This window comes from Stenella coeruleoalba (assembly GCF_951394435.1).
Source record: "Stenella coeruleoalba genome assembly, chromosome: 9".
Lineage (NCBI taxonomy): Eukaryota > Metazoa > Chordata > Mammalia > Artiodactyla > Delphinidae > Stenella > Stenella coeruleoalba.
Window position 1 is genome coordinate 9,526,366 of NC_137155.1, and position 13,257 is coordinate 9,539,622.

Here is a 13,257-nt window from a genome sequence, read left to right on the forward strand (position 1 = left end):
ATTCCTTCCCTGTGGCGTCAGCACCACGGCAGCTTTGCCTTTGTAAATAAAGCCTGAGTGTTTACTGGTGTTGAGCTGGGCAGACCCGGTGGCGGGCCAGGGCACTCCTGTGGAGGGAGCCTCCCTCCTCCTCCCCTCTCCCAGCTGGTCAGGATGGCAAGCGGTCAGTGACACATCTGCCGTGAGCTTGGTTTATTGGTGTGGCCGGAGCAGATGGTGGAGAAGTCTGCCCCCACCACCCCCCCGCACCCGGGCTCGCTCAAGCTGCCCCAGCCCGGCCCTGCAGCAGAGCGGCCGGTGGAGCAGACGCCTGACACAGACCCTGGCTCCTAGGTCTCCATCACTTCATGCCCCCTCCTGGCAGGGCCCACACCGGGGGTCTTTCCGTTTGCTGATGGCTGCTGAGCGGGCCAGGGCAGTGTGACTACTGGTGCAAGCTCGCGCGTTGGCAGACCTGTTCTCAGAAGTCCCCGAAGTTCACTGTGTAGGTCTCAACTGTGGTGAAGGGGATCTCCTGGCCCGTGACCATCTTTCTCTCCTCCTCCTCACCCTCCTCGGGCGCCAGCTCTGTCCCAAACTCCGTCACCACCTCCGTGTAGGTCTCGGTCTCTGACTCCTCCCAGCCAGCTGTGGTCTCGGGTGGAAAGTGCCAGGGACCCGGGGTAGAACTTGGGGCGGGGGAGGGGGCAAGGGAGGGGGTGGGGAGCAGTGTCGGGGGGGTGGGGGGCGACGTGGGGACGGTGGCCGGGCTGGCGGTGGCGTTCAGGCGCCGGAGCCGCATCTGTTCGCGCATGCGCAGCCGGTACTGCAGGCGGCGGCGTTGCATGCGCCGCTGCTGGGGGGTCATGGGGCGCGACGGGTCGATGTGCGGGATGGGCCGGTTCCCGTTCATGGCCATGATCTCCCGGATGCGCTTCCAGTTGGAGCGAGCCAAGATGAAGTTGCACTGGGTGGCCCCGATGTCGTAATCCACGTTGCAGGTCTTGGAGCTCGGGGTGTAGCCCTCTGCGTGGGCCGTCACGCGGTACTCCCCCGGGTTCAGGATGCGCCAGTAATCGCCGCCACTTGCTGCAGAGGGAGGACGGGTTCGGCTGCCTAGGAGTACCCCCTCCCAGGCCCCAGTCCTCCTGTCCGAGATCCCCCTAGCCCTCCCTCTGGGGGGCTCCAGAGGAGCAGGGACGTGCTAGGCAGGCCAGGCTTGCCTTGCCAACGGCACGTACAGATTTGGTGCCCCCCACCTCGGGAGGCAGAGCGGCGTAGAGGTATGCACTTGTGTACCTGTCTTCACTCCGTGGTTAATGCCGCTCACGGAGATGGTGGCGTTGGCGATAGGGATGCCCTGCTCGTCCGTCACAACCCCCTTGATGCCGCGGTGAACCTGCAGGGGAGGCAGGGCGGGTGTCCACATGGAGAGCCCACTGGGTCTGTTGCTGCCCTGTCCCATGCACGAGGTCCCCTCGCCCTTCGCCACCCTCTCCCCAAATGCTGCCCCACTCCTCCACCTGCACGCCCTTCCCGGCAGCCCGCACACCTGCTCCATGAAGGTGAGCAGAGCTTCCTTGTTGTTCTCCCACTCTCGGGGCAGCTCACTCTCGTGAGGGAACTTGTCGCAGCCCAGGTAGATGGAGAGTTCCAGGCAGTTGGTGTGCAGGTAACTGAAGTCGTTGATAGCTGGGCAGGGCAGACACAGAGCCGCAGTCACCCCTGCCCACACCAGATGCCCCACCGCAGACCCTCCCAGGCTGACTCACTCCCAGAGCGGGGTTTCCACTTGGCCCCGTTGACGATGCCCATGCCGCCAGTGTAGTCCTGCGCTTGGCACCCTCCCCGGTAGGGCTCGGTCATGGTGAGGTGGGTAGAGGCGAAGGAGATGGAAAGCCAGCGGAAGATGGCGTGGTCTGGGGTCTCTTGGGCCTCAGATGCTTCTTCTTCGTCCTCTCCCCGGGCAGCTGCCATGGCCGCGGCCAGCAGCTGCTCCTGGCTGGGCGTGCGGGCCATGTCATAGGGGTAGGACACGAGCCGCTCGCCGCCGTTCAGGTTCGCTCCCAGCACGAAGGGGTTCTTCTCCATCCAGGCAATGATGGCCCGGACCTCCGTGGACACCTAGGGTGGCCAGTATGTGAGGTGTGGGCTACAGCCTCCGTCACCCTCCATGTAGACCCCATACTGGTACTCATGCCCCCTCAGTCCCTCCAAGGCCCTGCAGTCTCAGCACCCGGGCTGGGTAACCCACAGCCCACCCCCAAGTCCGGAGCTCCAGGACCCCAGGGTCCAGGCTGCTCCCACAGGCCCTGCTGGGCCTCACCGTGGCATCTGGAGACAGGTAGTGTTCAGGGATGGGCAGGTTATTGTTGGGGACCCGGTAGGGAACCCATTTCCTCTCCTCAGCTCCCCAGAGCACTGAGTTGAGATCCGGGAAGTCCTCATAGATGTCAAAGCCCTCCTCGGTCCACAGTCCCAGCGCCCAGTTCCCAAACTCTGAGCCCTGGGGGAGCAGGTGGGGGTAAGCATCAGCAGCCCACCCACAGCCCTGCCCCACCCTGGCCCTGCCTTACCCCCTTCCCTCTACCCACCGTCTGCGCTGCCACCTCGTAGCCGTCAGGATTCAGCGAGGGCACGAGGTGGATGCGCGTGTCCTGCACCAGGCTGCGCACGCGCGGGTTTCCGTCTCGGTACTCGCGGCACAGGTACTGCATTAGCAGCAGCAGCAGCTCTCGGCCTAGCACCTCGTTGCCATGGATACCAGCTGTGTAGCGGAACTCAGGCTCCCCTGTAAGGGCAGGAGCCTCAGCAACCAAGCAGCCTCCTGAGGCCTGAGGCCCAGGGGATCTGAGGAAGGACCCAAACCGGCCTCATCCCCAGAGGGGTGAGGGTGGCTGAGGACTGTAGGGCCCAGCAAGGGGCTCCGAAGATAGGTGGGAGGTGGTGAGCTGGAAACATCAACGGCGCAGACCCAGCTACAGTGCCAGGGCCTTGCCTCTATAATCTGTTGGGCGTGGGGAGGGCCAGGCCTCCAGGGGGCTGTCGGGGCCCTCACCCAACTCGTGATCCCCGGGGTTGTCCGAGATCTCCATGGCGTAGATCTTGAGCCCACGCGAGCTCTTCCCTAGGCTGTATGTGCGGGTGATAGTGGGGCACTGCTCGTTCACCACCTTCATCAACTGGGTGCCAGAGAAGACACAGAGTTACGCAGCCCACCTACTCCCGCCACCCCCAGCCCACCCGCAGTGACCACATCTCTCCCACGGCCTGGGTCTGCTCTATGGGGAGGCTCCCCTGTTAGCCCTGAGCCCAGTCCGTGGCCTCAGGACAAGCACCCCAACCTGGCGCATGTCCTTATAGCTGTGGTGCCGGAAGTCCAGGTCGTCGGTGGTCAACACCTCGTTCTGTGCATAGTAGCTGTGGACAGCTGCAGAGGGTGGGCAGGCAGGGCCTTGAGCTGGCCACCTGCCAGCCCACCGCGGGTTGCCCCAGCTTCCCATCCATGCCCCTGCCAGCCCCCTGCACTCACGGGACATGGGGCACCCCAGCACCTCCAGGCGCATGCATAGGCTGCCGTTCCAGGTGAGTGGGTAGATGCGGATGAAACGGGCCACCACCGGCTCCGGGAGCTCGCTGAGCACAGGTGTGTCCTTGTCCACGTTCCCACGGAAGGTCTGGGAAGAGGCAGGCCTCAGAGCAGCCCCCTACCCCAGCCGAGAGCCCACCTGCGGTTCAGACGAGGGGCGTATAGAGCCGAGGGCTCAGGTGCCCACCATTTCCTCGTAGCCGTTGGTGTACATCACCCATGTCTGGCTGTCATTGCTGAAGCCCACGAAGAAGGAGGTCACGAAGTCGTCACTGGGGAGCGGATGGTGGTCAGCGTAAGGCTTCTCTCCCCGCCCCAGGTCCAGGCCCTCAGGCGGCCTGAGCCCCCTCTTCTGGGCCTAAGAACCTAAGAGCTAGCAGGTGTGTGGTGTTGGCCCGGAGGTCGGGAGAGGCTGCCATGGCCGCTGCGTGGCCGTGGGCGACTGGTTTGCTTATCTGGACCCAGGGAACCGACCGGCCATAACCGAGGAGTGGCGGTGAGGTGGGGCGGGGGAGGGCCCTGGAAGGCCCACTGGAAAGTTCTGAACGGGACTCAGAGCTGTGCCTGGAGCCACCTGCCCCCACCAAGTGGCTGTGAGCCTGGTGGACTTACTGGATGCTGGAGTCGCGGCCCTGGGTGATGACGCCCGTGAACTTGGTGGTCCTTCTGGTGTCCACCTCGATCCACTGGGTCTGAGAGTCGTCCTCGGCACACCACGCCCCGTCGTAGTAGTCGTCCTCAGTGTCGCCGGCCTGTCGGGGACAGCAGGGGGGCTGAGCAGGCAGGGAACCCCTACCCAGCTGGGAGATGGGCCCATCCCGACACCCACCTGCATGTTGAGCCGGCCACGCTGTGCCCCTAGGCCGTGGCGCAGCATGGAGGAGGACCGGATCTGGTTGTCCTCGATGCGGTGCGACTCCATCCCGATGGGGGGGCACTCTGGGGACACGGCACCCCAGGCTGGTGGCCCCCTGGCTCCGTCCCTCCCTCCACCGAACCCAGAAGGGAGGAGCCCAGCACCCACTTCCCCTCACATCAGGGGGCGCCAGTGAGGGCAGCTGTGCTCCAGCCTGTGCTTCCCCACCCTGAGTCTCAGCTTCCCCCTCTGGAGAATGGGCTGATGACACCAGGCTCCAGGGGACCATGGGGCTCACATGAAATCACAGGGACAGCCACCCCAGGGCCTGGCCGGTCCCAGGCATTGTCTGCGTCGGGGCCATCTGCGCACCTGCCTTGTGCCCTGAGCTCTGTCCCCTGGGGTCAGGCCCAGGACAGAGACACTCCAGGGCCTCTCCCTTTCGTGTTGCAGGACTTTAAGAGCAGGAAGGGGCTCTGGAGGCCTGGAGTGCCAACAGGAAGTCCGGGTTTGGGACCAACGTGTGGCCTTAGGTGGGTCACGTGCCCCATCGCCGTCACCCTGCGGCCATGGCACGGCCCCAGCGCCGTCACACCCGCCCTACAGCCTCCATACATGCCCATGGCAGCCCCGGCGCTCGTAGCTATGCTGCAGCCCTCACAGCACCCCCCAGCCCCCCGCACCTATCCCGCTCCCCCCGAGCCCCCCAGCACCTCACTCACTGAGTTGCTCTGCTGGAGCCCACTCCTCCAGCTCACCCTTCCGGGGCCCTGGGGGCAACAAAGGGAGGAGGTGGTGCTGAGGGTCCCAGAGCAGCCGGGGGTCTGGCGGACCTCTCATGGGGACCCAGGTTGTGTGGGCCCAGCCCCCAGCCCCCAGAGACACACCTTTGTGGTCCTTGCCCTTCTCCACAGTCCATTTGTCATGCGTGTCCTCCTCCTTGGGCCTGCCGCCCTCCTTTTTGGGTTTCTCTGAAGGGTGGAAGCGGGGAGGGGCCTGTCGGCTTAGCCCCAGGCTAAGGGGGGCTTCAGGGGGCAGGGGAGGTGGGGGTCAGGCCTGCACGGGGGGCTGGGGGCAGCCTGGGTCCACTCACTCAGGCCCTCCTTCTCTTCATCTGTTTCCAGGCCAGGGTCAGGCTTCTGGGGCCTGGGAGGCCGGAAGTAATAGTCCACTGTGGGGAGGGAGAGCCCTGATGAGATGGCCCACCACGAGCCGGGGCTCCTAGGTTCACAGGAGCCCAGTGGGCCGGACTGGGCACGCGGTGCACAAGGTGAGGAGGTGAGATCAGGGTGGGCCTTAAAGAGTCCAGATGGGCTGAGACGAGGAGGGAGGGTCCTCCTGGAGGGGGAGGCTGCTTGGGCACAGGTGGGGTGAGCGAGACCCCGAGGAAGTCACCAGCCTGGCGCCCCCGCAGGGCATGGCCCGGAGAAAGGTGGGGAAAGGCTGGGCAGGGAGTGGGGCACGGACGTCGGACATGCCCCGAAGGACGACTGGCACCTGTGGCAGGAAGGGGGGTCTGGAGGGCTGAGCTGGGGCCAAGGGGTTGATGGGGACCGAGGCCAGGAGGAGGGGAATGGGGTCCAAAGGGGCCGGGAGCAGGAGGGAGCGGAAGGCGGCATGGGAATCCCGAGGGACGAGGGGCGAGGTGGCCAGGACCGGAGCTCGGAGGGCCCGAGCGTGAAGCCCACTGGGGCTCAGGGCGATGGGGGGAAGAGCGAAGTTGGGAGCCAGGAAGACCCAGCCTGAGGGAGGAGATCAGGGGAGGGCGGCCAGGCCGGAGAGGGTGGCCAGGTAACTCCCACCAAGCTGGAGGCACAGGCAGCCCGACCTTGGGATGCAGAGGGCAGGGGCCCTAGGCACTCACTGTCGTCGTAGTTGGGGATCACGTAGCCGTCCCCATAGTTGGGTGGCAGCGGCTTCAGAGGCGGCTCTGTGGAGGTGGGAGGCAGGGTTGAGCCGGAGCCCCCTCGCCTGGCACCCCACCCCCCAAGTCTGCCCGCATCCTACCTATCCTCTCCTCCGGGGCCTCGAACCCCGGCCTGGGAGGCTCAGCCTTCTCCTCGGGGCGCTCGGGCCAGAGCCTTTCCGGCCTTCTCCTGCTGGGGGGCGGCCTGGGCTGCTTCTGGCGCCGGATGTACTCAACTGGGGGAGAGGGGGGCGCTCGGAGCTGGGGCCAAGGCCAGGGAGGGTGGGGCCTCCGGGGGCCGGGGGTGGGATCCAGGCGGGGAGGCGGGGCCGGCGGGGCCTGGGTTGGGGGGCAGGGTCCTACTCACAGTCTTCGTAGTCCTCCCGCTCTATCTGGTCGTTGTAGTCCAGCGTGGGCTGCTCTGTCTCCTCCTCCGGCTCTGAGAGAGAGCGCTTGTGGCCGCCTCATCGAAGGCACTCCCCGACGCCGCCACCCCGGCCCACCCCGGGGACCCAGCAAGCCAGGGCGGTTGGTGCCCTGAGGCCAGGTGGCTGGCGCCCACTCACCAGGCTGGCGCTCCACGTCGGTCTCTCCTGCTGGGCCCTGCCAGGGATCTGGGAGGGGCCCGTCTGCAACACAAAGCCCAGGAGCAGGTGGACGGGAGGCCTGCCCTGACCACTGGCTGCACCGTGAGCCTCCACGAGACCCGGGCCCTGCCGACACCCCCGGAACAGCTCACTCCCGGGAGGCCCGGGCTGCTCTAGCCCTAAGCACCCTGCTGGCATTTCCAGGGGGCCAGAGAGCTGGACGGCTTTCTGGGGAGCCCAGGCCCTGCTGTCTGGGAGGACCTGCCGCAAAGCTGCCCCCGCAGGCGGGCACCCTCCAGGCTCAGAGCCCAGTGACGCTGTGGGCAGGTGGCTCTGGATGGGGCCCAGGGGACGGATCCCAGGACGGTGGAGAGCAAGCCCCCCACCACGAGGCTGCCAAGTACTTCCTCCCCAGGGGAGGAGCGGCACCGAGGGAGGGACAACAGTGAGGCCGCAGCGCCCACCCGGACTGGGGGCTCTGAGGGTCTGCGAGAGGCAGGGCCTCAGGGACCCGCCCTCAGCCCCCTCCCCCTGCAGCCCAGCAGGTCAGAGCCCCACAGTCTCAGAAGAGCCAGCACACACCTCCCTCCTGGGGCAGCTCCTCGAGGCCGGGGCTGGCGACTGGGGGCAGTGGCCACTTCGGGCTTTCGGAGGGGGTTGGGATGGGGGCCTTCTTCCCAGCCAGAGGCCTCTTGTTGGCCTTGGGTGGCTTCTCCTTGGGCTTCTTGGTGGCCTTGGGTGGCTTTTCCTTGGGCTTCTTGGTGGCCTTGGGTGGCTTCTCCTTGGGCTTCTTGGTGGCCTTGGGTGGCTTCTCCTTGGGCTTCTTGGGAGGCCTGGAGGGCACCTCCGGGGGCTGCTTGGTCGCCTTGGGGCCTTTGTCCTTCTTTCCTTTCTTCCCTTTGTCTTTGGCTTTTCCTGGAGGTGCTGTTCAAGATGCAGACTCAGGTAAAATCAATGAAGAACCCCCTCTATGCCCCATGTGCCCCCCCACCCCCGGCAGGGTGCCTACAACCTGGGCAGAGGGGCTGCTGTTAGCCCTGCATTTCCCAGATGGGGGAAACTGAGAGGTGAAGCCACTTGCAGTCATGGCAGAGCTGGGACTGGCTTTCTGTCACCACCACACCTTGGCCTGGGTAGCTCAGCTTCCCAGGGGGTAGGCCCTCGTCCTCCCATCTCCCAAAACCTCCAGAGGAGCACCTCACAATCCCCTCTTTCACCGTACGGCCCCTTGGCCAGTCAGGGCCCACTATTCTGTGCTGGGCACAGAAGGGGCAGAGAGGTGACTAAGCCATCCAGGCCTGGGGAGACTGCCCAGTCTAAAGGGGGAGGCAGTCTCCTCCCTGCCAACTGCCACACAAAGTAAAGGGCATGGGCCCGGGGCCTCTCTGAAGCTAGAAAAGCTTCAAAGAAGAGCGACACTCATGGGCTATCCCCTATCCAGGGGTAAGGAGTCTGGGGTGGGTTGGAAGCCATAACCATAGGGGGTCCTGAGGCCACACAGAGGACAGCTAGGATAGGTGGGCACTGCAGCTGCTCGCCCATCTCGGAGTCTGGGGGAGGGAGGAAGCAGGGGCAGGGCCTAGGGCTGCCTATAGGAATCCTCCAGGCCCCTGAGCAAATGCTGTTGAAAATGTAATGGAGGAGTGGGGGCCACATGACCGAAATACTGGAAAATCTACAAAACGCAGACAGTCAGGAGAAACAGAGCTGCCACAGCAGCGTGCAAGAGGCCGGGACAGCAATCTCGACCGGAATGGCGGGGGAGGCCGCGATGGGTCCCAGGGAGGAGCCAGGAAAGATCTAGAGCGGGATGAAGGGGAGGAGCTGCTGACCTCAGGAATGATGGACGGTGCCCTGGAGTCTCCTGGGAGAGAGATCAGCAAGACCCCTGCCCACCCTCCGGAAGGTCACAGTAAACAGCTAAGATTTATTGACAGCTGATTATATAAGAGGCACTAGGCTACATGCTTTGGCGATGCATCACCTCGTTTAATTTTCACAATAACCCAGGACTACTGCCCAGTGCCTCTGGGAGCCTTGTGGAGACGAGGGTCTTCTGCAAGGCCCTCCCCCGGCTCTGTGCTCCTGGAGTAGGAGGCCAGGCAGCACAGGTAAAAGGCTGGTGTCCCAGGCTGGGACTCTGGCAGTGGTGTGGGCACGGCCAGCGTGTGCCACAAGCACACTGAGTGGCCCCATCAGGACGGCAGGGCCGTTCCCGTTCAAACTGACCTGGGCAGGGGGCAGCAAAGTCCCCAGTTAGTTCATGTCTAGTCCCTCTGGGGGTTTGGGGCTGTGCATGACGGATTGGGAGGACCCAGTTCCACTGGGCAGTGGACCTGCTGGATGCATCTCCAAACCCAAAGGGCTCCAAGCCAGCACTGACCTCTGCCTGGCACAATGTCCCGCCAGATATCTGGGCTCTCTTGTGCCTTACAGAGCCATTCCTCACGCTGGGCAGACTGGACCTCGGCCAGACACCACCGAGGCCCGCCATTCAAGCCTGAGGTGCAGGTCTCCCCGAGGCCCCCCATCACACCGAGGGCCACCCCTACCCGGTGCTCTTACCCTCTTCGGCCACCCCCGGACGCGCCCCCGGCTTGCCCCCTGTCTGGGCTTTGCGGACGGGAAGGGTGGGTTCAGGGGGTGGTGGGGCCTCCACGTCGTCCTCCCGGGGCTCGGACTCCAGCTCCGACAGGAAGCCCTCGAGGAACTCCTCGATCTCGTCGTCGGTCAGCACAGTCTGCGGGCGCCCCCCGGGGCACAGTGCCAGCAGCGCCAGGAGGCAGCCGAGCAGGGGCGCCCCGCGCAGGACCGCCATGGTCGCGGCCCGCACGGGGGGCGGGGGGGGGGGGCCTCCGGGGAGGGGCGGGCGGGGGCTCCGGGGAGGGTCGTGGGGGGGGGGGCTCCGGGGTGGGGCGCTGAGGGCTCCGGGACGGGCAGTGGCTTAGGGGTCGGTGTGGGCTCAGGGATGGTCTGGGGGTTCCGAGGCGGTGGCGGCGGCTGGGAGCTCAGGTCCCGCGTGGCGCGCTCCCGCGCGGACCGCCTTCTCCAAAGCGCCAGAGGCGGCCGGGGCGGGGGTGCTGGGGCTTCCGGAGCCGGCTCCCCCCACCCCCGGGGAAGGAGGAGGAAGGGGAGGAGGAGCCGGGCGTGGACGGAGGGGCTGCGGGGGGAGCCGAGCAGTCCCGGCGCCGCGCGCGCTTGGCACTTCCCGGAGTGGGAACTGCGGGCTGTGTCCCGGGCCGGGGCCCGCGCCTTGGAAGAAAGGCCGCAGGGAGGGAGCGTCGGAGGGGACGCGAGGTCCAGAGGGTGCGGATCGGAGCGCTCCGACGCCCCTGCCCCGCGCCGTCTGCGACACCGCCCCCAAGCCGGATGGGAACTGGAGGCGAGATGCCCCAGAACCGGCTGGAGGTGAGCGGGACCCCTGATGGCAGAGCCAAGCCACGAACTCAGGCCTCGAGGACCCTCCCCATCTCGGGACCCGCAGCAGTGTCCCCACCTATCCTTTCCTCCCTCTGGAGCCTTGGCCTGGCAGCTCTGCCAGCTGTCACCAGCCTTCATTCAGACATCCAGCTAACCTCCCAGGTCCGTGAGAGCCGGGCCCTGTGCTGGTCCCCCTGGGAGGGACCGCACTTTGGGAATTCACCCTCTAGTGAGGGGGACAGGTGCAAAACCGCCCTCAAGGCAGGCTAACTGCTCTGCTGGGGGTAGGAGCCCCCATGTCAGATTGCCCCTCCCCTCCCAAGGGACTGACATACTAGGTCAAGTTTGGAGGGAGGGTCAGAGATGGAGCAGGGAGAGACGGACGAGATGCCTTTCAAGTTGTATTAAACTGTGTGTGTCATTCATAGGCATGGGCTGTCAGGGGTGTGGAGGGACTCAGCACTCACACAGCAATTTCCATACAAGCTCAGGGGGTTCTTGCCCTCCCCTGCACTCCCAGCAACAGAGGGAGGGATCCCAGATGAAGAGCCCGGCACGGAGGTGGGAGGCAGCCAGCTGGCTTATGTGGCCCCCTTCTAGCAGATGGTACAGCCTCAGGTGAAGCCAGGTCAGATCAAGGGAATATTTTAGGGGCGGTGCGTGTGAGCCCAGCTCCGTGTGGAAGATGTAGGGGCCACAAAGGCATAGGAGATCAGACACTACCCCTGAGGACATGGGCCAGCTGGCAAGAGAGGATGGGTACCTTCAACCCAACAAACCTGGGTGCTGGGACCTACCACGGGAACAGTTCACTCACCACCCGAATAGGAGCCACAGATGTTTACGGTCGGTTCCCTCCCCTATGGTTTCTTTTACTATCTCCCCGCAAAGAACATTTCTTCACCTCTAGGGATACACTGCTTTCCGAACAGCTGAGATCCCAACCAGGACAAACAGACGTTCCTCTCCTTCCTCTTACCAGAACCCAGTTTTTTAAAACTGTGTTTGCCATAGCTCCAGCTACCATATGGACCAGACGCAGCAGGGGCATGTAGATTGGGTAGTCAGAGAATCCCAGGATCGATTAGTAATGTCTGCCATGGGTGTTGGCTTAGGGAGTTATGCCATGTGTACCTGGTGTTTCCGTAAGTCTCTCCCCAGGGGCAGATGTTGGCTGGCCCCAAATGGGCATGACACCTAAGGCCAGAGCTCCCAGAACGTTCCTCCTTGATGGGATGAGGAAGCAAGAAAAAGCACATCTGGAGCCCATGGGCCAAGTTTAGCAGCAGTCAGCCCTGAGCCAACGTTGTCTGAGGGTTTGGCCCAGTTGGGAAAACCCAGGAGAGCCTGAGATGATGAACAGGCAGCAGCCAGGGAGCGTCGTGCGAGCTGCTGGCTCAGCCCGGGACTGGGGGCAGGACCCAGGGGGCTCTCCCTTCTCTCACCACTTTCTTTCAAGGCCCTTCATTCGCTGCTCACTGGTTTGTACTTAGAAAGGCAGTGGGACTATGTCAAGAGCTGGTCCCTACAGGCAAATCCCAGCTCCGCCCTCCTGGCCATCTGATCACAGCAAGTAACCTCACCGCTCTCCGTGGCCTCACTGCCGCTGACCAAACAGGGACTTTGCACGTGCTGTGCCGAGCGCAATTTCAGCACTCGCGACCCAGCAGCTTCCAGTTCTTGTCAGTTCCCTTAGGAGACCAAGACCCACCTGGGCTCTCGGAGGACGCCACCCCCACCCCCCCAGTTGGGCCTCCTTGTCCCTGTGCTGTCCTCGCCCTGCCGTGTGTACCCAGGCTGGTCCTGGCAGCAGTAGGATGAAGAAAGCTCTTACCCATAAATGTCCTCTGCGAGCCTCTGAATCATCGCTCTCGAAACTTTTGTCTTGGAATTTGTTCTGTTGCCCCCAGTTGAGTGTGTCAAATAGGGAGGCCCAAGGCTGGGGGTGGGGGGTGGTGGCGGCTGTCGAACGTCACTTCCCTGGGAACAGCTCCCGAGTTCAGCTGGCTCACACGTGGATCAGATTTGGGCTCAACATCCTCTGCCAGGGAAAATAGAAGCCCTCAGAAAATTAGAAAGAAATAGCAAGAGGCTTCTGCTCAGTCACAGTGAGTCACCAACAGAAACATGAACAGAGGCCTGTGGGGAGCTGGGCTCTGGGGTGGGGTGGGCAGCGAGTTGGGGGCCCCCCGCCCCCTCCCACCCAAGAGTCTGGGCAGGTGGAGGGGGGCAGTGCTTCCCCCGGTGGGCAGGGCTGGGACTCCACTTAGCTTTAAGACCTGCACTCAGGAAATCCCGCAGACCTAGGCCCATCAGGACCTGTCATCTAAACCAAACTCCCCAAGGGCAACAGCCCAGGCCGGGAAGAGGCAGGCCAAGAGGCGGGAAGCTTGCGGCCTCCTGTGGCTGCCTTTCACCCTTCTGGGATCCAGGCCCCCTGCCAGCGGGTGGGGTGTCTGTACCCATGTCCAAGGGCTCTCCTGAGCTAGTCTGGGAGTCTGCTGGACGTCCTGGGTCCCCTCACCTCCAGCTACCTAAGAGAAGGCTGGGCCTTTCCCTCCTACGAAGCGAGGCCTACCCTAGGGGCTGCAGCAGGACTAGGCTCACAGGCAGAGACAAGGCGACATCTCACCCTTGGATCAACCCTTGCTGCTTCCAGAGCTGGGGAGCAGAGTTCTTGGGGGAGCCTGACATGGGCTGGGTATGTGTGTGTGTGTGTGTGTGTGTGTGGAGTTTTCCTGCAGCCTTGTGAGGGTCAGGCTGGCGGAGCCCACAGATGCAAGGGTGGGGAGAGGAGGGGGCGGGGCCTGCACTCTCACTTCTGCCCAGGCTGGGGTCGGTCCAGTTTAGCTCATGGGCCAAGAGCTTACCTCTGAGGGCCATTGAGGAAGAACCATATGCCAGGAGGGCTGCCTGCCAG

At 64.3% G+C, this 13,257-nt stretch overlaps 1 protein-coding gene across 1 annotated transcript; it reads right to left on the minus strand.

The window, feature by feature from the left end:
* Positions 1 to 457: 457 nt before the first annotated feature.
* On the minus strand, positions 458 to 9,772 carry AEBP1 (AE binding protein 1). The gene is made up of 21 exons (XM_079932511.1): positions 9,483 to 9,772; positions 7,500 to 7,841; positions 6,897 to 6,959; positions 6,698 to 6,769; positions 6,432 to 6,566; positions 6,289 to 6,354; positions 5,518 to 5,595; positions 5,312 to 5,395; positions 5,147 to 5,194; positions 4,398 to 4,507; positions 4,181 to 4,320; positions 3,756 to 3,840; positions 3,512 to 3,656; positions 3,324 to 3,409; positions 3,038 to 3,161; positions 2,574 to 2,770; positions 2,306 to 2,485; positions 1,752 to 2,103; positions 1,532 to 1,671; positions 1,279 to 1,378; positions 458 to 1,068 (listed from the first exon to the last, which is right to left on the minus strand). Exons 1-21 carry the CDS (start codon positions 9,733 to 9,735, stop codon positions 461 to 463), a joined length of 3,408 nt encoding a protein of 1,135 aa, XP_079788637.1. The 5' UTR covers positions 9,736 to 9,772; the 3' UTR covers positions 458 to 460.
* Between the last annotated feature and the right edge of the window lie 3,485 nt (positions 9,773 to 13,257).